At 36.9% G+C, this 25,608-nt stretch overlaps 2 protein-coding genes across 2 annotated transcripts; both read right to left on the reverse strand.

Moving 5' to 3' along the window:
• Positions 1–1,956: 1,956 nt before the first annotated feature.
• On the reverse strand, positions 1,957–3,029 carry LOC108458781 (receptor-like protein EIX2). The gene is made up of 3 exons (XM_053027628.1): positions 2,506–3,029; positions 2,315–2,413; positions 1,957–2,089 (listed from the first exon to the last, which is right to left on the reverse strand). Exons 1-3 carry the CDS (start codon positions 3,027–3,029, stop codon positions 1,957–1,959), a joined length of 756 nt encoding a protein of 251 aa, XP_052883588.1.
• A 77-nt stretch (positions 3,030–3,106) lies between these two features.
• LOC128279305 (receptor-like protein EIX2) lies at positions 3,107–14,593 on the reverse strand. Its single transcript, XM_053027629.1, has 3 exons — positions 13,857–14,593; positions 4,331–4,612; positions 3,107–4,154 (listed from the first exon to the last, which is right to left on the reverse strand). The coding sequence occupies exons 1-3, from the start codon at positions 14,591–14,593 to the stop codon at positions 3,107–3,109; spliced, it is 2,067 nt and encodes a 688-aa protein (XP_052883589.1).
• Positions 14,594–25,608: the final 11,015 nt, after the last annotated feature.

A 25,608-nucleotide genomic window follows, 5' to 3' on the forward strand; every position in this document is an offset into this window, starting at 1 on the left:
TATTAACAAAGGGAGTCGCCACCGATCCTTTTTTATAGGTGTGATCGGACACCTAATTATTTTAAAACAAAAAGAAGGCCAAATTTAGGTCTACGTGAAAATCCAGAGAAAAATTGGGGTTCGGGAGTCAGTTACGCGCGAGGAAGGTATTAGCACCCTCGCGACGCCTAAAATTGGTATCTCATAAACATGTGTTGACTTGATTTTCAAAAATACGAGTTCAATATAATATTTAATCGTGATCCGATTGAAAAAATGAGAATTTTTAGTTTTCGATTTTTTTAGAAAGGGTGTCCTGTTTTTAACACAAGTTTATTTAATTTCACCCAACATAGCGATGAAATCGATGGCTTAATATTAAATCGGTACTTTGCCTTATTTTTGAGATTAATTAAAACATGATAAAAAATATTCCTAAAGTGAGAAATTAAAAATAGATAAAGGACGCAAAAAAAAATGATATCATTAATGAAAAATATTAACATGGAATACTAGAATATTAGAATAACAATAATAATGCTATTTACAAAATAAAAACAAATCATGTACTAATAATAAAATAGGAAAAATGATATATTTGGTAATAATAATATAAAATAATAATATGTACATAAAATACATATATATATATATGCATATAATAAAAGTATGTAATAATAATAATAATAATATCTACAATAAAAGAAAATATTAGGAAACGTACATAAAAAATATATACATAAAAATTTACAACAATAATATAAAATAATGATATGTACAAATATATATATATATATATATATATATATACACATATATAGATACATATGTACATAAAATATACACTAAAATAATAATAGTTATAATAATACTAGCAATAGTAATAATTTGTAATAATAATATATACACAATATGGTATTTAAAATATATATATATATATATGTATATATAATAGTATTTAAGAATATATACATAAGAAATATATAACTAATGGCATTAAAAATATATACATAATATATATAAAATACCTAAAAAAAGAAGGGGAAAGAAGAGAGGGAGGGGAAAGGAAATCCGGCCAAAGGGGGCGGTCATCGGTCGATCGTCGGTCATCGCCGTCGTCCGAAACATCACACGTCCACCACCACTGTGGCGAAAAAAGGTAATTTTTTTAACAATATATGTATATATAAAGAAAGAAAAAAACAACACAAAAAAAGAAAGAAAAGATTCGAAAGAAGAGGAAAAAAAGAAAAAATGCAACCTTTTTATTGATGTTTCTTTTGTGTTCAAAATTTGAATGGATTTTTGTGTTTGTCTCCTCTTTTTTTTCAATCTTTTGTAAAATCCCCCTCCTTTTTTTTCTACATGATTTTTTGAATGGCTTTTTATTTACATGATTTTCTATTATTTCTTTTTCTATTTTGTAGGTGATGGTGGTAGACAATGGATATCAAAAATGGGAGGAAAAATGGGGCAAGTGGGAAAGTGGTTAGGTGGCTAGGGTTAGGTTTTTTTTTTTTTTTTAGGTTAGGTTTTTTTGGGGGGTTAGGTTTTTTCTTTTTTTTTGGGGGTTAGGTTTTTTTTTTTTTTTGGTTAGGTTTTTTTTGGGGAGGGCTTAATGGGTTTTTGAATTGGGTTTAATATTTGGGTTTTGTAATGGGTTTGGGTAGATGTAAATGGGTCATGGGTTAAGGGTTTTAGTGGGTTTAGAGGTTTGGTTGGGTTTTGATATAATCGGGCCCGGGCAATTTGGGCTTCTACAAACTCCCTTGGAAATCAACTTGGACTCTTGAATCTTGATGGATAATTACTCGAAAATCAACTTCAATGGTGTTTTTCGAGTAATCTTCGTGCTAAACTAAGACGGATGTTGTCTCCTATTAGATTTCCATATTGATACCTTCTTTAAAGTGCCAAAAAACATAAAAATCGTAACTTTTAGCTGTCAGTGCACATGGTTCTTGAAATCCACAATCCCTAGCCGTATGTCCATGTGAGCCACATGACTGTGTGGTCTACCTGTGTGAAACTTTGTTGCATGTGTTTAGTTTCTGGACTGCTCAAATGTTCTATATCCACCTGTTTTTCACTCTCGTTGCTCCCAAGTACTCTATTAAGTATCAAAACATGAACATAAAAGATTAGGAATATATAATTCACAACCAACATCATATAATCACCCAAAATTGCATTAAGAATGTGGCTAAAATATGTTATTTTTGATACTTACCAAGTATATCTTTGTCAATGTTGAAAGAACTTTATTAAAGAGCGAAGAAAGTATATTTATTACCTTATACAACTTGTTGAAAGAGCTTTGATTTTCCTCACTAACCTTGCTTTCAATAAAACAAATGAAACATAAACCCAATCCTTTGCATTATCCAAGTAACGATAATATGAATGCCTCCATGAACGCTTGAAGAACACGACACTGCAAAACCCCCAGAAACCCACAGTAAATCCAAGTCCCATGTCAGTGTAAAACCATTTCATGAACTCATCAGAATCTTCTTCACCTCCTACTGCAGGTTTGCAGGAGATGGTTCCACCATTGAGCAATTCGGTGAAACAGGAGGACCACAAAGTCCTCTATTATGAGAAAATGATGAAGGATCAAAGCTCTGTAGCTGAGTGCTGGTTGGAATTTTTCCAGACAAGTCATTGTAAGAAAAGTACAAGGTACTTAGAAATGTTAATTTAGACAAGCTCGTTGGTATGTTTCCTGAAAACTTGTTTCTTGACAGGTCAAGCACCTCTAGTTTCATTAGATGCCCGATCTTTTGAAGAACTTTTCGGGTAAAAATGTTTCTTGACAAGTTCAATGCAACTAGTTCTTGAAGACTATTTAATTCTTCTGGAATCTCTCCTGTTAATTTGTTAGAAGAGAGATCAATGGCTAGTAGCAGTCCAAGCTGTGGATAGCTTTGTTTTGTTCCCTTCCATGTAAGCAATGCCTCATCAACATACCTAACTTGGAAGAACCTTACAAGTCCATTATATAAGATGTGATGTTCAATTCTTCGATCTAAACTCTCTTTTTTTGCCATGGAAGTCAAATTATTGAGGCATGGTGGTATGGTACCAGAGATTTTATTTACAGAGAGATCCAAGATTTGTAGATATTTCAATCACAAAGTTGATGGGGAATCCTTCCCCTGAACTGGTTCCCTTGAAGGCTAAGAAAAACCAACGATGAAAGCCTTTGGCCGATCCAAATAGGTATTTCTCTAGATAATTCATTATCACTCAAGTCCAAAAATTTTAACCTGGTACAATTTTGTAAAGATGAAGGTAATTCTCCTAAGAAGTTATTACCACGTAAACTGAGCATTTCAAGAGAAGTCAAAGATCCTAAGGAGCTTGGAAGTGAGCCTGAGAAACTATTATCACCCAAATTCAAAGCTGTTAAAGATTGGAAACTCTCAAAACAGTCTGGAACCACTCCAGAAAATAGATTATTTGAGAGATCAATCAATTTCAAAATACCTTCATTGGTAATATTGCAAATTGCAGAGACTGAACCAGTAAACATATTTTTGGAAAGGTTAATGGTCCCCATATTCCCTAAGTCTAAAGAAAAATGTGGCAATGGTCCTGAGAAATTATTAGAGCTTAGATCTAGAAGTCTTATGCGGATAGAGTTATTTGGGAAAGTACCACTGATCTGATTGAAAGACATGTTTATGTACATTGAGCTGTAACTTGAGTCCCAAAACCAATAGGCAAGAGAATCCGAAATTCCTGAAGCAGAAACATCAAGGTAATCTACAAAACGAGTATCAAGGTAAGGGGTTTGAGTGCCCACTTGAGTCCGAATCCAATCTGGGAAATGAGGCCCTAACTTGCAAGAGCAAAGCTTTATTTGATTCAGTTGAAAAGGAGGAATCCATCCGGAGTTGAATTTCAAAGTCAAAGAAGTGTAGGATAAATCCAACACCTTTAAATAGATAAGATATGAGAAATGAGTTTCGGAAAGCACATCACCATCAAAAGAATTCTCTGCAAGCAGCCAGACTTTCAGGTTGGACAGTTGTCCAATGCATTTGCTTATGGATCCATTTAAAAGATTATGACTCAGATCAAGGTGTTGAGTAGCCTTCATGTTCCCGAAGTCTTCTGGAATTGGACCTTTCAACTGGTTATTTGAGAGATTAAGGGAAACAAGGTTGTTGCTAACATTAAACGACCATGGATATATGGAAAAGAAGGAGATTATTTTCGAGAGATCGAGAGTGATGAGAGATGTAAAAGAGTTGGTAAGGAAGCAGAAGAAGATGAGATGCTTGGAAGATTACAATCTGTCAGACTTAGTTTTTGAAGCAAAGGAAGATGGTTAATGATTTGAGACCAGTCATTGGCATTGCTCAGGTTAGTGAGACTGAGATCAACCTCTTTCAAACGAGAAAGGTGGGAAAGCCACTCAAGTTTTCCAACACTATACATTTTTTTGATGTTACGGTGAAAGGTAACGTCTCCACCGTTACCACCCAATCTAAGAGCCTCCAGCATTGAAAGATTTCCAAGTAGAGAAGGAATTGGACCTCTAAAATTAGCATTAGAGAGATCCAGTAATTTCAAATTTTTCAAAGAACCAAAAAACTCTGGGATGAGACTGCCATTAAAATCATTCCTGTTGAAATTTAAAGAAGTCAAATGATGTAGTTTAAGCAGTGAAGGGCTAATTGTACCTGCTACAACCCAATATTGGAAGCTAAAATCGAGTGTTGGAACAAAGTCAGCAGCAACAAGTTATTTGCTTAAGAACTAAATGAAACCGAGAGCAAAATGAAAAGAACTTGAGCACAAAACATGGATAGAAATCAGCAGCAATCTTCATTGATTGATAGTGAAAAAATAAATACAAAGTTAACAAGTCAAATGACCATTACCTAATGATTCACCTACTCCCACTAATAATCAACTAATACAAGTTAAATTTTAAACTAAAGCAAGCTGATGTATCAGCCATTACATCCATTACATCAAAAATCCTACAAACTTAGATTACAAATTACAAACAAACTAAAGTGGGTTACATTGGAACAAAAAGAACAAAATTGGTCCTAAGCTAGTTGCTGCATTCGATTCTGCTCCACTGCTGGTCTGCTTGCTGACTTGCTGGCCATATGTTGCATTGCAGGCCAATGCTCAACATCGAGCATTTCAACGTATCCTGTAAGGCTGTTGCATTTGACGCCAAGCCAAAGACAGCACTTCTCACTTTTCTACGAAGAAAGGGCGTTGTTGCCTGACAAATCCATAGCTTGAAGGCCGTGCTTAAATTCAAAAAGCGCTTTTCTCTCTCTCTTTGCACACCCTAGCATCGGGGCATTTCTCCTGAAGAAGAAGACAACATATTGCATAAAATAAAACAAGCTTATGAGACGTCGTACTTGACATCGTAATCATCAAATAGAATACAGGAGGAAATGAAATTGTGCTTTGTTGTTGTAGTTCTGAATGCTAATAGCTGAGGAAAGCCCTCTTTATAAACACCCAACTTTAATGGAATATGAGCATTCATACTATATGAAACAAGAAAATAAGAACAGTAATTGCTTTTGTCGTAACCATTTTTTTTTTGAAAAAACGAAACGAACGGGTATCGACTTAAAAAAAAATAGGAGTCGCCACCAATCTTTTTAGGTGTGATCGGATCACCTTAAGTTAATCATCTTAAAAGTTAAGATTTACCTAAACGATAATTTTGGTCTACGAAAATCGAAAATGGGTTCGGAGTCGGTTCATACATTTAGGAAGGATTAGCACCCTCGATACGCCCAAAATTGGTACCTAGTTGATTAATTAGTGTCTTAGTATCGAAAATTAAAAAGTTTGAAAGAATTTTAAAATACGATCCTTCTTTATAAAAAGCTCAAGTGTTAAAGACTCTCTCGTCTCAAAATATAAAATGTCACACCCAAAGAAGTTAGGACACGACATCTTAAATTTTCGAGAGCGAGCTTGCCTTTTATGAAATCTGTATTTCATTAAAAGGGTATTCGATTATTTAGAATAACGAGAGAAGTCGAAACCCGAGAAGTTAGGGCACGTTTTCTCAATTCTCAAACACCGAATATTGCCTTTATTTCGAACAAAATTCTCATTTCGAGATGACAAAATATCATACCCGTAAGTTAGGGCACAACACTTCACACCTTCGAGAATAAGAATTTTTTTAACTTGTATAATGATTTAAAAGAATATATTCCGTTATTTAGGTTAAATGAGAAAAGTCGAAACCCAGAAGTTAGGGCACGATTATCTCGAATTACGAAATACGGGATATCACTTTTATGAAAGGGTTATTTTGTTGGGTAAAGGAAGATATCACACAAATTTGTAAAAAGGAAATAAAGCATAATCTTAACAAGCAAAATAATAAATGAGTAATATGAATGACAAAAACGAAAGAAATAAACAAACCACGTAATTGAAGAAGAGAATAATAGGTAAAAATAATAAAATGATAAAATAAATAAGAATAAGAAGAATGAGTAACAAGGAAACTTAATAATAAATCGATAAATAAATAAGTAATATATAAAATAGAAAAAATTAATAATAATGTTGACAAAAGGTAAAATGTTTTAATAAATATAATATAAATAACATTCTAATAATATAATAGCGATGATAATAATAGTAATAAAAATAAGGGCAAGATAATAAAATAAAATAAAAATGAAAATAAAATAATAACAATAGTAATAAAATAATAAAGAAGTAATAGTAATACTAGTATTAGTCGTAATAAAGTAATAGTAATAAAAATGGTACTAATGCAAATAATGATATACAAATATATATTAAAAGTATGTATATATGACACAAATGTATTAATGAATGATAAGGTCAAAAACTAATAATAACAATATATTCGTGGATATATATGTGTATATATATTGAAGATGTAAATAAACATATATTGATATTAATAGTAGATATGATGGAGGTAAAAGTAGATATGAAAAGTATATAATGTGGTATTAATATATGTGTAATATGGTATTTAAGTGTATATACATAAAACATACATTGGGAATAATAATATGTGAAAAGACAACAATAAGAATGTATATATAAAATGCATGCAGTATTTAAAATGCCTGAATAATAGTAATATATGCTGATAATAATAATACGAAAATAGTAAATAAAATAATGAATAATATTTAAAATATCAAAGGAAAAAGAAATAATATGGAAAACCACATTAAACTGAAAGAGGATTAAATTTAAAACAAATATGAAGTTATGGGGCTGATTTAAAAATTAATAGAGGAGAAAGGGATTAATTTGAAAACGCGCGCGATTGCAGAGGACCAGAAGGGAAATTTTCTCGGGCCCTTAAAACGACATCGCTGGGGAGGATTCAATCACAAAACGTGATGAATTTTGAGGCTAATTTGAAAGAAATGAAAAGCTAATTGCAAAACGTGTGAAAAGCGGAAGGACTTCGCAAGCAATTATACCATGCTTGTAAAAACACGCGATCCTCGATCACGGGTCGGTCACTCGGTTCAAGGCGTGAAACGGCGTCGTTTTGCCTTTGGGAGTTGAGGCCCAAAACGGCGTCGTACCGGGGGCGTATAAAAACCAAATTTTTCTGAGAAATTTCATTTGGTCTGAGGGTGAGGGAAAAAAGAGAGAGAGAGGGAAGTGGGCGATTTTTACCTGTGGCGATCAATGTCCGGTCACGAACCACCAAGGTCGTCTCCGGCCGTTCTTAGCTTACACCGCGCGGATGGCGAAATTCCAAAAGGTATATATTTTTTATATTTTCTTTATTTGTCTATAATATATGTATATTTGTGTGAATGATTGATTTGGAAGTAAAGAACGAAAATAATCAAAAATGATAATAAACAGAAAATATATATATATACATATACGATAAATCACCTCTGTTTTTTTAGGTTTTGGTTCTTCGTTGGATTGTTTTCTGGTTTTTTGGTATTGCTAGAGTCTTTGTTCTTGCTTGAATACTGTTGCTTTTTGTTTTCACCAAAAAAAAAATTGCCTTCTTTACATCGTTTTTTGATTCGGCCTTAAATAGCCATTACCAATCTTTTTTTTTATATTACATTGTCTCTCTTTGTAGGAAAATGGGCGGTCTTGCGTAAATCGGTAGTGGAGCGAAGGGAGCACATGTCAAGGCGTGGTGGTGGAGCAGAGGGAGCACCGTGCGGCTAGGGTTCTCTTAGTTCTTCCTTCCCTTTTTAGTCATTGTGGGCTAGGGTTTTGGTTCTGGGTAGTAGATTTGGGCTTATTGGGCTTAGTTAAATTTGGCCTGTACAGCTGCCCCTCTTTGCTCGTTGTCGTGTAACGAGAATGGAGCAAAGACTCCAAAAGGGCCAAATTTGCCTGGTCTCACCGGGTCTCGACTTCTTCGGTGCTCATCTTCTTCAAGTATCTTCAGTGTGCTCTACTGCAATTTCAGGGGATATGATTTGTGATGATCTGCTCTAATGCAACTTCAAAGAGATAAGATCTGTAATCTGTTCCACTGCAACTTTAGTGAAACGAGACTTGCTATATTCAGTCTGCTCCACTATAATTTCAAGGAAATAAGACTGGTAACTTCGACCTGCTCCACTGCAATTTCAGGGAGATAAGGTTAATGACTTCAATCTACTCCGCTGAAACTTTAAAGAGATCTGCTGTGGCTTCGAGCCACTCCAATGCCTTTTCAGGGAGAAGATATTTGATTTACAGCCTGTTACCCTACTGCTTAGGGGATTAAGGCTTGTCATATTTGATCCGTTTTCCTACTGCTTAGGGGTTTAAGGCTCTTCGTCTTCGATCTGCTCCACTACTGCTTAGGGAGATAAGATCTGCAATTTAACCTGTTACCCCACTGCTTAGGGGTTTAAGGTTTTTCGTCTTCGATCTACACCACTACTGCTAAGGGGGATAAGATCTGCAATTTGGTCTGTTTCCCTACTGCTTAGGGGTTTAAGACCTTACGACATCAGCTTGTTACCCTCTTGCGCTTAGGGGTTAAAGCTTGGTGGTTTGAATCTGCTTCACTGCATTCGAGGAGGCGAGATTCGACGTATTTGATCTGCTCCTCTGCAACTTCAGGGAGGTGAGATCTGTGATTTTCACTGTTACCCTCTTGCGCTTGGGGTTGAGGCTCATCTTCTTTGATCTGTTTCCCTCTTGCTAGGGTGATAAGATCTGCAATTTTCAACCTATTACCCTACTTCTTAGGGGTTAAGGTCTGTAAATTTGGCCCGTTACCCTCTTGCTAGGGGTTAAAGCTCATTATCTTCGATCTGTTTCCCTACTGCTTAGGGTGATAAGATCTAGGAATTTACTGATTCTAGGGACATGACCTGTAGAATCAGTTCCAGGTATTTATGCTCATGTCAAAGAATTAGGGTGTTATGATCAAAATGAATCAAATGTTCCTAATTAGATGCATTTATGAATGATCTATGAATGTATGAGTGCAGCATGTTGTGAGCGTGAATCCCTGTTTAGGTTGCCATTGCTCTTAGTTAATCAAGGTTCCTTTACTGAAATGGTATCCTGTCTTCTTGTTCAGCTTAAATTTTGAATAGAAAACCCGAAGAGGTAGTCCCAATTTAAACTCTTTCTTCTCAGATGCTTCCAATCTTTGAGTTTGGTTAGTTCTAAATAATAGTCCTGCTTTGTGTTCTGTACTATTTAGAAACTTTCAGAGTAATATGCAGAACTCTTTTTGTGAAAATGGCTTTAGTCCATTAATCATCATTTCAATGCAAAATGCTTGAAAAAGATCATGACAAAACTGAAATTTATCAGAAACAACATTTGAAGGGAATATATTAATTACACCAACAAACATTGCTGGAATACAAAATGGATAAAAGGGAATAGGTGCCCCGATATCGCAGCGTGAGTTTCTCTGTCTTGACTTCTTGAAGGCTCCTTTTTTGCCCAATATGCGTTTAGGGATCTAGAGTACTCTTGCTGATGCCCCAAGATGTAACATCTCTCCTCTTTGTTAATTTAGGTACCATAAGACCATCGCATGCCCCACCTTTGATCAAAATTTGAATTGCCCTTTATGGGTTTTCAATTCAAAATCCCTTTGGTCTTAAGATGCTCTTTCATGAGTTTTCACCTGGCCTCTCTCCTTTTCTTTTCTTTCTTTTTTTTTTTTTAATTTTTTTTTAGGCGAAGTATTTCTTAACCGAATCCAATTCACGGGATTGGATAAGGTCTTGCCATCCATTTCACCAATATCAATGCTCCGCCGAAAAGGCTTTCTTCACCACATAAGGCACTTCCCAATTCGCATCCATTTTCCTCTCAAGTCTTTTTGTATGGGCAGGATCTTTTTCAGTACTAGGTCTCCCTCGTGGAATTCTCTGGGACGAACCTTTTTGTCGTAAGCTCGCATCATTCGCTTTTGGTACATCTGACCATGGCGAATAGCCCGTAGCCTCTTTTCTTCAATCAAATTCAACCGATCGTACGGATCGGATCCATTCGCTTCATCCAACTTTACCTCTGACAAAACTCTAAGGGAAGGGATCTCGACCTCGATAGGTAAAATTGCCTCCATTCCATAAACTAATGAGAAAGGCGTTGCCCCAGTAGAAGTTCTGATAGACGTTCGATAAGCATAGAGGGCAAATGGTAGCTTCTCATGCCAATCTTTATAAGTTTCCGTCATCTTTCCTACAATCTTCTTGATGTTCTTATTGGCTGCTTCGACTGCACCGTTCATCTTCGGGCGATACGGTGACGAGTTGTGGTGTCTGATCTTGAACTGACTGCAGACATCCGCTATCATGCTATTATTTAAATTCAATGCGTTGTCAGATATGATCCTTTCTGGCATTCCATATCGACAGATGATTTCCTTTTTTAGGAACTTGCTAACTGCTGATTTAGTGACATTGGCGTATGAAGAGGCCTCCACCCATTTGGTGAAATAATCGATGACCACAAAGATGAAACGATGCCCATTTGAAGCTTTAGGCAAAATTGGCCCAATCACATCCATGCCCCACATCGAGAAAGGCCATGGCGAGGTCATGACATGCGAGATGTGAGGAGGCACATTAATCTTGTCTCCATAGATTTGGCACTTATGACATCTTTTGGCGTAGTTAATACAGCCTCCTTCCATGGTGGACCAATAATAACCGAACCTCATAATTTGCCTGGCCATTGTAAAACCATTAGCGTGTGTCTCGCAGATGCCCTCATGGACTTCTTTCAAGATTTTCTCAGCCTCAATGGCATCTACACACCTTAATAGTACCGATCCTTCCTTCTTTTGTACAGATCTCCCCATCTAAGACATAGTCACCGCCGCCTTCTCAACGTTCTCTTGTCATTCTCGGTAGCTTGGTTAGGGTACTCACGATTCTTCACATATCGTAGGATGTCGTGGTACCAAGGGTGATCATCATTTTCCTCTTCTTCTTCAAGGTTGTAACAATGAGCCGGGCCTCGTAAATGCTCATTTGGATCGATTTCACATCTTCGGTGGTTCACCTTGATCATAGAAGCCAAAGTTGCTAGGCGTCGACCATCCGATTTTCTTCTCGTGGGAGGTAGTAGAAGACAATATCATCGAACTCTTTAATTAACTCAAGGATTAACCTCCGTAATTGATCAATTTGGGGTCTCTTGTCTCCCATTCACCTTTGAGTTGATAAATTACTAGGGCAGAATCTCCATATACCTCTAACACATTGATTTTACGTTCTATGGCCGCACGTATTCCCATGATGCATGCCTCGTATTCTGCCATATTGTTTGTGCAGTCGAAATCTAATTTACTAGTGAATGGATAATGATCTCCACTCGGGACACCAGAATCGCCTGATTCCGTTACCCATGGCATTTGATGCTCCGTCAAAGTTTAGCTTCCAAGGGTGACCCTCTTGAGGGTCTTCTTCGGTGGTTGCTATGCACATTAGATCTTCATTTGGGAAATCAAAGTTCAGAGGCTCGTAGTCCTCTAGGGCTCTGCTGGCTAAGAAATCTGCTATTGCACTCCCTTTTACGGCCTTCTGGTTCACATAGACTATATCGAATTCAGAAAGTAGAATTTGCCATCGGGCCATTCTCCCGTTCAAGGCAGTTGACTCCATCAAGTACTTCAGAGGATCCATTTTAGAGATCAGCCAAGTTGTATGGTACAACATGTATTGTCTCAGTCTTCGGGTTGTCCAAATCAAGGCACAGCACAACTTTTCAATGAACGAGTATCTCGTCTCACACTCAGTAAACTTTTTACTGAGGTAATATATCGCTTTTTCTTTCCTTCCCGATTCATCGTGTTGGCCAAGTACGCATCCCATAGAATTTTCAAATACCGTCAAATACAGTATCAATGGCTTATCTGGATTAGGTGGTGTCAATACTGGGGCATTGGACAAATATTGCTTAACCTTGTCGAAAGTCTTCTGGCATTCCTCGTCCCAACCACCAGGGTTGTGTTTCTTAAGGAGACGGAATATGGGGTCACATTTTTCGCTTAGTTGTGAAATAAACCGAAGCGATGTAATTTAATCTTCCTAGGAATCCTCGGACTTCCTTTTGAGTACGTGGTGGAGGTAATTCTTGTATGGCCTTGACTTTGTCTGGGTCGATCTCAATCCCTTTTCCACTGACCACGAATCTTAGCAGCTTTTCCGACACGGCTCAAGGTACATTTTGCAGGATTGAGCTTCAACTGGAATTTTCTCAACCTCAAAAATAATTTTCTTAAGACTTGCACATGTTCTTCTTCAGTCCGAGATTTGGCGATCATGTCGTCGACATAAACTTCAATTTCTTTATGCATCATATCATGAAATAGGGTAACCATGGCTCTCTGATATGTTGCTCCCGCATTTTTCAATCCAAACGGCATTACTTTATAGCAAAAGGTTCCCCACATGGTCACAAATGTGGTTTTATTCATGTCTTCAGGATGCATTTTGATCTGATTGTACCCCGAGAAACCATCCATGAAGGAGAAAAGTGAGTAACCTGCCGTGTTGTCCACTAAGGTGTCGATATGAGGCAATGGGAAATTATCTTTCGGGCTGGCCTTGTTTAAGTCTCTGTAGTCTACACACATCCGTACTTTCCCATCTTTTTTAGGGACGGGGACGATGTTGGCTACCCATTCTGAGTACTTAACTACTTGTAAGAAACCAGCATCAAATTGCTTCTTGACCTCCTCTTTTATTTTTAACAGAACATCGGGCCGCATCCTTCGAAGCTTTTGCTGAACTGGCCTGCATTCTTCTTTGATGGGGAGCCTGTGTACCACAAGGTCAGTACTTAGCCCAGGCATATCCTGATATGACCATGCAAAGACATCCTTGAACTCTTGGAGTAACTCAATAAGGTCCCGCTTTGTCTCAGAGCGATGCAAGTTCCGATCTTTACTTCTCTTCTTTCTAGTTCATCTCCCAAGTTCACGACTTCTACGGTCTCTTTGTGGGGTAGAATCTGCTTTCTCCTTGCATTCTACCATCCTCAACAAATCGGGGATAAGTTACAATCATCGTCATCTCCAAAATCCTCGGATCCTCTAGACACATATCGCTACCAAAGGAGACTCGAATTAATAGCAAGGTCACTCACGTCGTTGATATCCGGAGACTGTTTTGGGCAGAAAGGAAGATGCAAAGAACAAAAGAATCTAAGAACAATGGCATGTACGGTATGAGTATGAAAGAATATTTGCACTGAATAAGACGAAAGGATGCATTTTATTGAAATAACGATTTCGACCATAGGCCTATTTCACAAAAAGACACTTATTACTCCTAGGCCTAGGGTAATAAGCGTGTTTTGGGCATTACTCTGTGTTAGTTTTAAAGACTACAGGAATCTCTTTCGCAGTCCAATTATTTAAAACACTTTCTGACTCATAAGGGCGAATGCCAGTCCCATTCTCTTCTCCAGTTCCTCCTTCGAACGTGGCATTAATGCTGAAGTTTTTCCTCATTTCTTCAGTGGACTCTTGGCCTGCCAATCTTCCTTCGGCATAAATAGTTCCTCCTGACACAAATGTTCTGGATATATGGGGAAAGGTCATTGGTTTCCATTTAATCTCTTCCCCGTTCAAACGCGCTCTTCTTCTTTCTTGTTTCTTCTCTTGCTCCTCTTTCTTTTGTCTTGCATCTGGCTTGAATCCTAAGCCAAAGCGGTCCCGTTTGTCCGTAAGCATAGGTACTTTGACCCTTCCTTGTAGGCTTCTTCCAAGTCCTTTCCCTGGCAAGGCTCCCTTCCCAACCATCAATTGTAGTCCCATTCTTGTGGTTTTGGAAAGTCTGGGTGTTGGGACTTTATTTCCTTCGACAACAAAGGTCACATTTACGAATTCTAACGATCGAAAAGAACATTCCATGGCTTCATCATCTGTCCCCACATATGGTGCGTTGCTGGTAACAGATGCAATGATGTCTTCCTCCGCATTTATGGTCACCAATCGACCTTCCGTTATAAGTTTAAGCTTCTGATGTAATGATGACGGCACTGCCCCTGCCGAGTGGATCCAAGGTCTTCCCAATAGGCAATTGTAAGAGGGTTTAATGTCCATCACTAAGAAGTCTATCTCGTACGTGCTAGGACCGATTTGAAGGGGTAATTCAATCCTCCCCATTACGTTTCTTTCAAGACTCACAAACGCCCTTACTACATTTAGGCATGTCTTCATATGGGAACTATCCACGGGCAACCTTTTCGGTGTGGATAGGGTAAGACGCTTAGTGCTGATCCATTATCGATCAAGACCCCGGTAATGTGTATCCCTTGCAACGCTGCGTAATGTGCGGGGCCTTTGTGGACCCCATGCCTCCTAGTGGTATTTCGTCGTCGTTAAAGAAAATAAAATTGTCGTGGCGATATTGTTGACCAGCGGTCCAGTTTGTTGACAGAGATGTCATGCGCGACGTATGTCTCGTTCAAGACTTTCATTAACGCGCTCCGATGCGTTTCTGAGCTCAAGAGTAAGGCCAGCACCGAAATGCGAGCTGGTTGCTTATGTAGCTGTTCAACGACGCTGTACTCACTGTGTTTTAAAAATTTCAAGAATTCCCTGGCTTCATTCTCGGTTACTGACTCATTGACTGACGATTCAAACTCGACCATCTTTTCTTTCCTTTGTTCTACTGTCGGGACCTTTTCTTTGGCAATTTTGGTTCCTGTGCCTTCGGGAACATAACGTCTCCCACTGCGTGTAAAAAAACCTACGTCTTGGTTTTCTTGTGAAGCACTGGCCGGGCTCTTCTTTCCTGGGATCGTCACATTGCAGCTGTAATTCCATGGTACCCTCTTGCTATCTTTATAAGGGAAAGCAACGGGCTTCTGGATCACGACTTTGGGTGTGACTTGGGTCCCATCTTCATTAGTTCTTAAGCATGATATGATAACCAATGGGTGGTTGATTTTGCAAGCGTTTCTCGTCGACCCTTCTTCAGAGGCACACACGTCTGCTTTTTCCTGGTTCCTGACATATTCGAAGAATTCCAGCTCCTTATTATCCATCAATCCTTGTACTAAAGCCCTAAATTGGCTGCATTTCTGGATCTCATGGTCCTCTTGGTCGTGGAACTCACAATAATTCTTCGCTTCTCGAGGCTTAACCCCCGAATTCTGCGCCATCAAACCTCTTTCCACCATTTTCTTCCACACTTCTTTCAACGGGGTATTCACTTCTGCAACATTCATCTTAATTTCCTTCCCTGAACTCTTGATTATGGCATTTATACCCTTATCCCCATGATTCGGTAATGGGTTTTCAGACTAAGTGTATCATCAAATTTCACGATGCCAATGTTGATGAGTCTTTCAACTAGCTTCTTGAAAGTGGTGCGCTTTTCTATCGAGTGCCTGTGGCTCTGCATGGTATTCGCATTGGGTGTTTGCGTGTACCATTTGGGGAATGGGGTTGCATTGGCTTTAGATAGAAGGCGACACTACATGGGCATCGAATAAGCTCGTACAATTCCTTGTAGGACATCGGGATAGGAGTAAACTGGACTCTTTCCGTGCTAGGCCTTGGGTTGAAGTCCTGTCTTGCGGAGCCATGATGGCTGGTAGTCACCATCTTTGGTTGGCTCATGGTGACTGGCTTATTATACATACTCATGTTGTTCACATCGTTCTCTTTCCTTCTCGGGGTTGATCTCTTAGCATTTTCCCCTGCTTCAATCCTTCCACATCTTATCGCGTTCTCTATCATTTCTCCAGACATTACTATGTCTGAGAAGCTTTTAGTAGCGCTCCCTAGCATGTGGTTAATGAATGGAGCCTTCAGCGTATTGATAAAGAGCATGGTCGTTTCTTTCTCCAGAAGAGGTGGTTGAACTTGCGTTGCTACCTCTCTCCATCTTTGGGCGTATTGCCTGAAACTCTCATTTTGTTTCTTCTCCATGTTCTGTAATGTGACTCTATCAGGGGCCATGTCTGTCAATCCCTCCATGAACTGATATGGTTACGACTCAGTTGGTTGTACCACCTAGAAGCGGCTCCAACTAGACTTTCCTGGAAACAGTGGATCAATAGTTGGTCATTATTGACATAGCCTGCCATGCGTCTGCAGAACATAGTGATGTAGGCTTCGGGACAGCTAGTCCCGTTGTATTTCTCAAATTCTGGGGTCTTGAACTTGGGAGGGAGTACCAGGTCTGGAACCAAACTTAATTCCTTAGCGTCGATTCCACCACGATAGTCGGTGTTTTCCATTTCTTTAAATTTTTCTTCCAACCATCTACATCTTTCCTCAAGCTCTCTCGGGAGTTCTACCCTTGTCTTTTCTGCTTCTATTACTTCATCGAGATTGAGGACCACAGGGTTGGTCGGATTATCCCCCGGATTAGAGCCCGAACCAGTCTGATAATTCATCTGTGCCGAGACACCGGTTTGAAATGGTTGAGGCCTGATAGTGACTGATGGCCTTCTTGGGTACACATCAGGTTGTGTCTGAACGTCCGCTGGGACAAACCCCGAAGGGTAGACGGGATCTTCGTTGTCATCTCCATTATTGATTATGGGGCTTTTCCCTTTTTCTAATCCACCAGCCAATAGACGCATTAATTGATCCATCATACTCCTTTGGGACTCCAGCATCTGGTCCCTTACATCTTGCTGGATTTTGGCCAGCTGTTCTTGCATACGTATTTGTAGTTGATCCTGCATCTCTTTTTGCATCTGTTCCAATCTTTCTAACCTTTGATCCATTGCTTTTGTTTTCCCTCTTGTACCGTAACGATGTTCCAGGGTAACTGCCATGATTTTTAGGTTTTCTTGTAAGTTTTAGTGCGTATGATGCAATGTTGATGCATGAATGCAATGAATGAGATGGATGCAAAAACAGAGTTGATTCCAATTCGATTTCATTAGAGTAACTTTTCTAGAAAACAAGTTTCTTTACATAAAATAGATTACATATAAGGCTTGGCCCTGATACTTAAGGCCTTAACCTGTCTAAGAAGCCAAGCTAGCTTTTGGCCTCGATCCGTCTCGACTCAGATTTTAAACTCAAAGACATCGGCTTGTACTGCTAACGTTTGCAAGTGGTCAGCCACTTCTCGTACTTGAGTCAAAGCCTCGCCCATGATGTAGTCCCTACTCCTGACTTGGTCTTGGGATTGATGAAGTTGCTCCTTCCATCGCTCGTTATTTACTTCGAGGAGCTCTATCTGAAGTTCACGATTTTGCAGCGCTGTTTTGAGTTCCTCTATATTCTTTTTTAATTCTTCGATTCTATTCTGACTAGCTTTCAACTCGATTGCAGAGTTACGCGAGCGGTACTGATATAATAACCTCTCTAACTCTGATACCCGGATCTTTAACCCTTCTTTCTCATTTTGACTTTCTACCAAACTTCTCTTTAGAGCACCTTCTCGAGCTTGAGTATCGCGAAATTTTTCCTCCCACTGGTTGGCTTTGCTTTGCTCTTTTCTAACTTCATATCGCCATTGTTAGGATGTTTTTCCTAACCCAGCGGTTCTTATTGATCTACGCAGCTTCTTATAGTCCGTTTTTAAACTGTCTAAGTCCTCTTCGGCCTTGTTCTTCCCCTTTCTGAGTCTTTCAGCTTCTAATTTCTGGGCATCGACGTCTAACCCTAACTGCATCTTTTCTTCTTCCAAATGCTCGATCCTTTTTTCTAGCTCTAGACTCTTTCTCTCGAAATCTTGCCTGATGATTTCCAGCTCAGATGGGATTACTTTCAAGTGCTCTTCTACCGACTGAGGATTCCCTTGATCTGATGTAGGGATGTTGTCGTTAATCCTCTGATTCCACCATCGGTCGTACTCGGGGAGTAGTCATGGGATTTGCAGCAAACTTCTTCATTTTACGAGTCTGGTTCCAGGCATTTGATATCTCGCGAACTTTCTTTTTGTAATTATTCCCTGTGAACGTGAACTCGCACTGGGCCAACCCGTATGTTGGTGGTGTAAACTGTCTGGATCTATATTGTCGCAATGCAAGCAGAGGAGCGTATCCGACGGCTCCCCACACTCCCAACAAGGGAACCCAATCAAAATCTCCGCATCGATATAATATTTCATCAGGGACCATCCACGGGGCTCTCCATTCAACATCTTCTTCTTGCAGATTTTGGAGAACATCCATCCAATTTTCTTCTGTTACATCATCTCGCCTCGGTGTAGCCACTAACTCTTTCAATGGAGAGTAATTTTCAGAGAAGATGCGATATGAGACCTTTTCCACTTTCCAAAATGGTCAGGAACCGGGATAGCAAAAGTCAGGCACATCCAATAAATCTCCCTTCACCGCTTCTTCTACAAGCATTTAATGATCTGAAAGTTTCCGCCAAGATTGCGGGTACAGGTGTGGTTCCTTTATTAAGCCTGTCAAAAAGGTCAACAACAGCCTCGTCTACATGCCCCAAAGCCTTGGGGAAGATGACCAGTCCATAGATGCTTAAGGCGAAGACATCTACCCTTTTTTTCACGTCGGGGTGCGCTAAGATTAGATCCCTCAGGTTCCTCCATGGGATGCATTTACAATCTCCTTTTTGTTTGATCCGGGTTGTCACCCACTGTTCGCTCATCCCCGTGATGTTCATCAGTTTTTTTGAAAATGCTGGGACGTTGGCAGGTCTGGTATAAATTCTGTCTATTTGAATCTTTGGGCAACGGAGCAAGGTCGTGTATTCTTCTATAGTAGGTACCAAATCTACCTTCCCGAAAGTGAAGCAACTGTAAGCGGAATTCCAATATTGGGCAAGGGCTCGAAACAGGTGCTCGTCTACCTTGACATCGAGCAGATAAGGTAAATCACCGTAATGACAATAGAATAATTGTTTGAACTCGTCGTCCCACTGGTTCCATATTTCTTTCAATTCTTGGAGATTATTTTGGGTTACGCTGATCCGAGTGAAATTCCATAGCTCTGACACATACCCCTTGGTAAGACTATCACCTTTCTCTTGTTGTGTTGTCTCAGCCCATACCCGGACAGCCGCGTTGTCTTCTACTTTATCAAAAAACCCCTTTTCCATGATAAGCTATCTATTTAGGAACCGAACACGAATCAACACCTTTTATGATGAAAATGCCATGCAAATACAAATGAAAGTAAAACAAAGCAAGTCAGTAGTTTATGCACGCTTCAAAGCAAACGAAGAATAATATATATAGCACTTGCTCGGTAACCACTAGGATTTGGAGTGGCTCTACCTAGGGCGGGTTATTAAGGCTCGCTACATGGGGTTTGATTCTAGAATAAGAGTACCGAACCAGCAGATTCCTCGATCTTCACCCATTATAGGCTCATACTGCATCGAGTTCGATTCGGGAATACATTTCCTATGGTCGCACGGAGATGAAAATCTCACGAAGACATAGGTACGGATGTATCCCGAAAGCAATCCACTATCCTGCACGGAGGTGAAAACCTCACGAAGGAATAGTTTCGCGCTCCCACTTAAGAGGGTGTGACCACAACGGTCATGCAATGCAATATGCAATACTATTTAAAGAATCGGACCAACGTAGCAGGTATTATTTAGACCACAAAAATAGCTGATGAAATGCGATGAAAGGATCGTATTTCAAAACCAAATTTTAATTTTCGATAAAAAGACAAGAGTTAATCAACTTGTGGCTTGACTCTCTTATAAAAGTCCCCAGTGGAGTCGCCAAGCTGTCGTAACCATTTTTTTTTGAAAAAACGAAACGAACGGGTATCGACTTAAAAAAAAATAGGAGTCGCCACCAATCTTTTTAGGTGTGATCGGATCACCTTAAGTTAATCATCTTAAAAGTTAAGATTTACCTAAACGATAATTTTTGGTCTACGAAAATCGAAAATGGGTTCGGAGTCGATTCGCATACGAGGAAGGATTAGCACCTCGACACGCCCAAAATTGGTACCTAGTTGATTAATTAGTGTCTTAGTATCGAAAATTAAAAAGTTTGAAAGAATTTTAAAATACGATTCTTCTTTATAAAAGCTCAAGTGTTAAAGACTCTCTCGTCTCAAAATATAAAATGTCACACCCAAGAAGTTAGGACACGACATCTTAAATTTTCGAGAGCGAGCTTGCCTTTAATGAACTCTGTATTTCATTAAAAGGGTATTCGATTATTTAGAATAACGAGAGAAGTCGAAACCCAGTAAGTTAGGGCACGTTTTCTCGAATTCTCAAACACCGAATATTGCCTTTATTTCTGAACAAAATTCTCATTTCGAGATGACAAAATATCATACCCGGTAAGTTAGGGCACAACACTTCACACCTTCGAGAATAAGAATTTTTTTAACTTGTATAATGATTTAAAAGAATATATTCCGTTATTTAGGTTAAATGAGAAAAGTCGAAACCCAAGAAGTTAGGGCACGATTATCTCGAATTACGAAATACGGGATATCACTTTTATGAAAGGGTTATTTTTGTTAGGTAAAGGAAGATATCACACAAATTTGTAAAAAAGGAAATAAAGCATAATCTTAACAAGCAAAATAATAAATGAGTAATATGAATGACAAAAACGAAAGAAATAAACAAACCACGTAATTGAAGAAGAGAATAATAGGTAAAAATAATAAAATGATAAAATAAATAAGAATAAGAAGAATGAGTAACAAGGAAACTTAATAATAAATCGATAAATAAATAAGTAATATATAAAATAGAAAAAATTAATAATAATGTTGACAAAAGGTAAAAATGTTTTAATAAATATAATATAAATAACATTCTAATAATATAATAGCGATGATAATAATAGTAATAAAAATAAGGGCAGATAATAAAATAAAATAAAATGAAAATAAAATAATAACAATAGTAATAAAATAATAAAGAAGTAATAGTAATACTAGTATTAGTCGTAATAAAGTAATAGTAATAAAATGGTACTAATGCAAATAATGATATACAAATATATATTAAAAGTATGTATATATGACACAAATGTATTAATGAATGATAAGGTCAAAAACTAATAATAACAATATATTCGTGGATATATATGTGTATATATATTGAAGATGTAAATAAACATATATTGATATTAATAGTAGATATGATGGAGGTAAAAGTAGATATGAAAAGTATATAATGTGGTATTAATATATGTGTAATATGGTATTTAAGTGTATATACATAAAACATACATTGGGAATAATAATATGTGAAAAGACAACAATAAGAATGTATATATAAAATGCATGCAGTATTTAAAATGCCCGAATAATAGTAATATATGCTGATAATAATAATACGAAAATAGTAAATAAAATAATGAATAATATTTAAAATATCAAAGGAAAAAAGAAATAATATGGAAAACCACATTAAACTGAAAGAGGATTAAATTTAAAACAAATATGAAGTTATGGGGCTGATTTAAAAATTAATAGAGGAGAAAGGGATTAATTTGAAAACGTGCGCGATTGCAGAGGACCAGAAGGGAAATTTTCTCGGGCCCTTAAAACAACATCGCTGGGGAGGATTCAATCACAAAACGTGATGAATTTTGAGGCTAATTTGAAAGAAATGAAAAGCTAATTGCAAAACGTGTGAAAAGCGGAAGGACTTCGCAAGCAATTATACCATGCTTGTAAAAAACACGCGGATCCTCGATCAGTTGGGTCGGGTCGCTCGGGTCTGGCGTGAAACGGCGTCGTTTTGGCGCTGAGAGTTGAGGCCCAAAACGGCGTCGTACCGGGGGCGTATAAAAACCAAATTTTTCTGAGAAATTTCATTTGGTCTGAGGGTGAGGGAAAAAAGAGAGAGAGGGAAGTGGGCGATTTCGCCCTGGGCGATCAATGTCCGGTCGCCGAACCGCCGGGCGCCGTCGTCTCCGTGATTCTTGCAGCCACCGCGTCATGGCCGAATTCCAAAAGGTATATTTTTTTTTATATTTTTCTTTATTTGTCTATAATATATGTATATTTGTGTGAATGATTGATTTGGAAGTAAAGAACGAAAATAATCAAAAATGATAATAAACAGAAAATATATATATATACATATCGATAAATCACCTCTGTTTTTTAGGTTTTGGTTCTTCGTTGGATTGTTTTCTGGTTTTTTGGTAATGCTAGAGTCTTTGTTCTTGCTTGAATACTGTTGCTTTTTGTTTTCACCAAAAAAAATTGCCTTCTTTACATCGTTTTTTGATTCGGCCTTAAATAGCCATTACCAATCTTTTTTTTATATTACATTGTCTCTCTTTGTAGGAAAATGGGCGGTCTTGTAAATCGGTAGTGGAGCGGAGGGAGCACATGTCAAGGCGTCGGTGGTGGAGCAGAGGGAGCACTGCTGCATGGCTAGGGTTCTCTTAGTTCTTCCTTCCTTTTTAGTCATTGTGGGCTAGGGTTTTGGTTCTGGGTAGTAGATTTGGGCTTATTGGGCTTAGTTAAATTTGGCCTGTACAGCTTTCATTCTTTTATTTTTATTCTTTAATCAATGAGTTTTTATTTTTTTTAATTGCTGAAACTACATCGATGGGCAACTTTTTAAAAAATTAAAATAAAAATTATTAAAAAATTACAAGTAAAATACCTTGTTATAGTTAGCACTAATTAGTGATTATGGATGTTTATGCTTTCAATTTTCTTCTTTAGTTAATCACTTTACTACTCCAATGTGAATAATCTCTCAATAATGTGTCATAGGGTGAAAATTGTTAGGCATACTAAACCTTAATTAATTTAATTTACCCATAATTTTGTTCTTCAGTTTCATATGAAGCCAAAAGAGTAGTTGTAGAAAATACCTTGCAATTCATGTCTCCAATTACTTTTTGGCCATAAGCACTGATTAAGGAGTAGGAAAAGTAATTGTGTTATAATAAGTGTTCTATCCTCATAATATATCATTAATCTTCTTAAGAACGAATCTATTTTCCCAAATATGATTTAATTTTATCTCACGATAACTATTACATATTTCTTTATAAAAAGTCAATTACTCTCAAATAGTAATCAAATAATTTATCACAAAGACAAATGACTTGTGGTCACATTTTACTTTTCATCTATTGAAATAAAATAATATAATATATTGAAAAAAACCTATCCAAACTCCTACTTATAATATAATATTTTTGTTTAGATATTCACTTTACGAATCCTATGTGAATAATGTCTCAAATTTCTCTAATTTACCCACCAATTTCTTCAGTTTCATATGAAGCAAAAAGTGTAGTTGTAGCAAATGAAGAACGGGTCTTGAATTCTTCAATAATATGAATCAGAAAATACCTTCCAATTGCAATTGATGTGTCCAATTACTTTTTGGCTATAAGCACTGATTAAGGAGCAATTGTCTGTAATTAACAAAGTAAGCCTTTAAGGAAAAAAAACCTAGAAGAAGCTGAGATCTATACCTCCTGACATCATAATTATCATAAAATAATAAGAGCTTGTTTTGTTATTAAGACCCGAAAAAAAAGCCTTCCCTTCTGCCATATCTGATTTTATAAATATAAAAATGTGTATTCTTTCTTATATTTAAAAATCATACTTTTTATCTCATATTTGCATTAAATTAGTTTTATATATACCATGATAATGGTAAGTAATTTTAGCTATTTAAATGTTTTTTTATTTCTTTCCAATGGAAAAGTTTTAGTGGACAACTAGACTTTCTTTTTGTTTTAGTTAATTTAATTTTCGATCTATTTTCGTATTCAATCTCCACCAAATATTTAAGTTTGTTAAATATTGGTATCGTATTCAATTGCTCAAAATAGTTTATGACGAATAGCATAATTGGGTATAAGTTATGTATACAATTCATGTTACATGGATGTATGATTTATTTTAAACGAACCCCGCTTGTATTTTTGTCCGCTAGAATTAGGCTGTCTCGTTTTTAATGCTACCGGTAAGGTAAATCCTATGCCCGAACTTATAGGGATATTATTCATAAAAGAAATAATTTCAACGAGCTTTCTCTTGGTTATCAACAAGGTAAGAAGAATTGGTTATTAGGCGCGACATCAACAACTATAATTAATTTATTAAAGAACATTAAAATTATCTTTGCATCGATGATCAAACTCATGAATTAAACAAAGATTTTACCTTTTGCTAGATTTTCGTCGTATTGGTTTTTCATATATTTAATTTCGTGATTTTTTTCATAGTTTTAATTTTAATTTTAAACCCTTTGTTTTTATTTTCTTTTACTATAGAAATAGAATTATCGGATTCGACCCTACTTCCTATTATATATAAAATTTATATTTTTGAGTAGGAATTTATTTTATAGTTCTCGAAAATCATACATTTGGTAGTGTTTTTTTTTAATTTTTGGGATTTTAGAATTTAGTAATGAAATTTATGTTATTTTCATGCATTTTAAGTGTTTTTAAGGTTTAATATTAATTTATATGTTTTTGGCGTTTGGTTGTAAGAGAAAAACTCAACTTTAAGGAAGGTAATAGAAAATAGCATTGAACGTCGTGACATGGAAAAGGCTAAGGCTTCCTTTGGATGACCAGTTAGCTCCATTTCAGTGTGTTTGAACCACTTTTTAATTCAATCTAACTGATGAGGCGTTTGGATAATACCTCCAGTTGTCCAGTGGACTAATTCTCACTACGCTGCACCTCCAGTTGGTCACTAATGGTTTTGGCTTCAGTGCACTCAACGCAGCCCTTTTTTCTAATTTTACCCATGGCCCTTTCTATTTTTTTAATGTTTTCTTTCCCTTTTAATGTCTAAAGTTGAAAAGCCCAAGCAATTTATATCTAGATTAGGTTGGATAAATACTTATATTATATAATAAATTAATAAATATTATAATTTATAGGATAATAAGTAAATAACAATTGAGGTGTTTTAATGTTATAACTATCATTTAAATAAATACAAATATGATAATTTATAGGATAATAAATAAAATATCAAAAGATACATTTTAATATTTTATTAAATAAATTTATAAATTCACTTATTTTAATAATTTTATAAAAGTAAAATAATTTAAAAAATTTTATATATATAAATTTTAATCTGATGTCCTTAGAAGTCATTTTCTATTCTTACCTTACCTCTATGACATGCATCAGTTGATGTTGCGATGTTGTGACATTAGCCAAATCTCGAGCAATTAAAAAAGGGAAAATTGTGAAATTTCATAGCAAAATTGTGACACTTAATTGAAAATTACAATTTCATTAAGGG

This window comes from Gossypium arboreum, chromosome 5 (genome assembly GCF_025698485.1).
Source record: "Gossypium arboreum isolate Shixiya-1 chromosome 5, ASM2569848v2, whole genome shotgun sequence".
Classification (NCBI taxonomy): domain Eukaryota; kingdom Viridiplantae; phylum Streptophyta; class Magnoliopsida; order Malvales; family Malvaceae; genus Gossypium; species Gossypium arboreum.

Bases quoted from the DNA above. Each gene is read 5' to 3' on its own strand.
- LOC108458781 (XM_053027628.1), bottom strand. From the start codon at position 3,029: ATGGCAAAAAAAGAGAGTTTAGATCGAAGAATTGAACATCACATCTTA. The intron at 2,414-2,505 runs GTAGGAGGTGAA...GGGGTTTTGCAG, and splicing joins CCATCTCCTGCAAACCTGCA to TGTCGTGTTCTTCAAGCGTT. The intron at 2,090-2,314 runs GTTAGTGAGGAA...GATACTTAATAG, and splicing joins TTTGTTTTATTGAAAGCAAG to AGTACTTGGGAGCAACGAGA.
- LOC128279305 (XM_053027629.1), bottom strand. From the start codon at position 14,593: ATGGGGAGGATTGAATTACCCCTTCAAATCGGTCCTAGCACGTACGAG. The intron at 4,613-13,856 runs GTCAGAAAGTGT...AAATTTCAACAG, and splicing joins ACTGGCATTCGCCCTTATGA to GAATGATTTTAATGGCAGTC. The intron at 4,155-4,330 runs GTCTCAAATCAT...GTTTAATGTTAG, and splicing joins CTGAGCAATGCCAATGACTG to CAACAACCTTGTTTCCCTTA.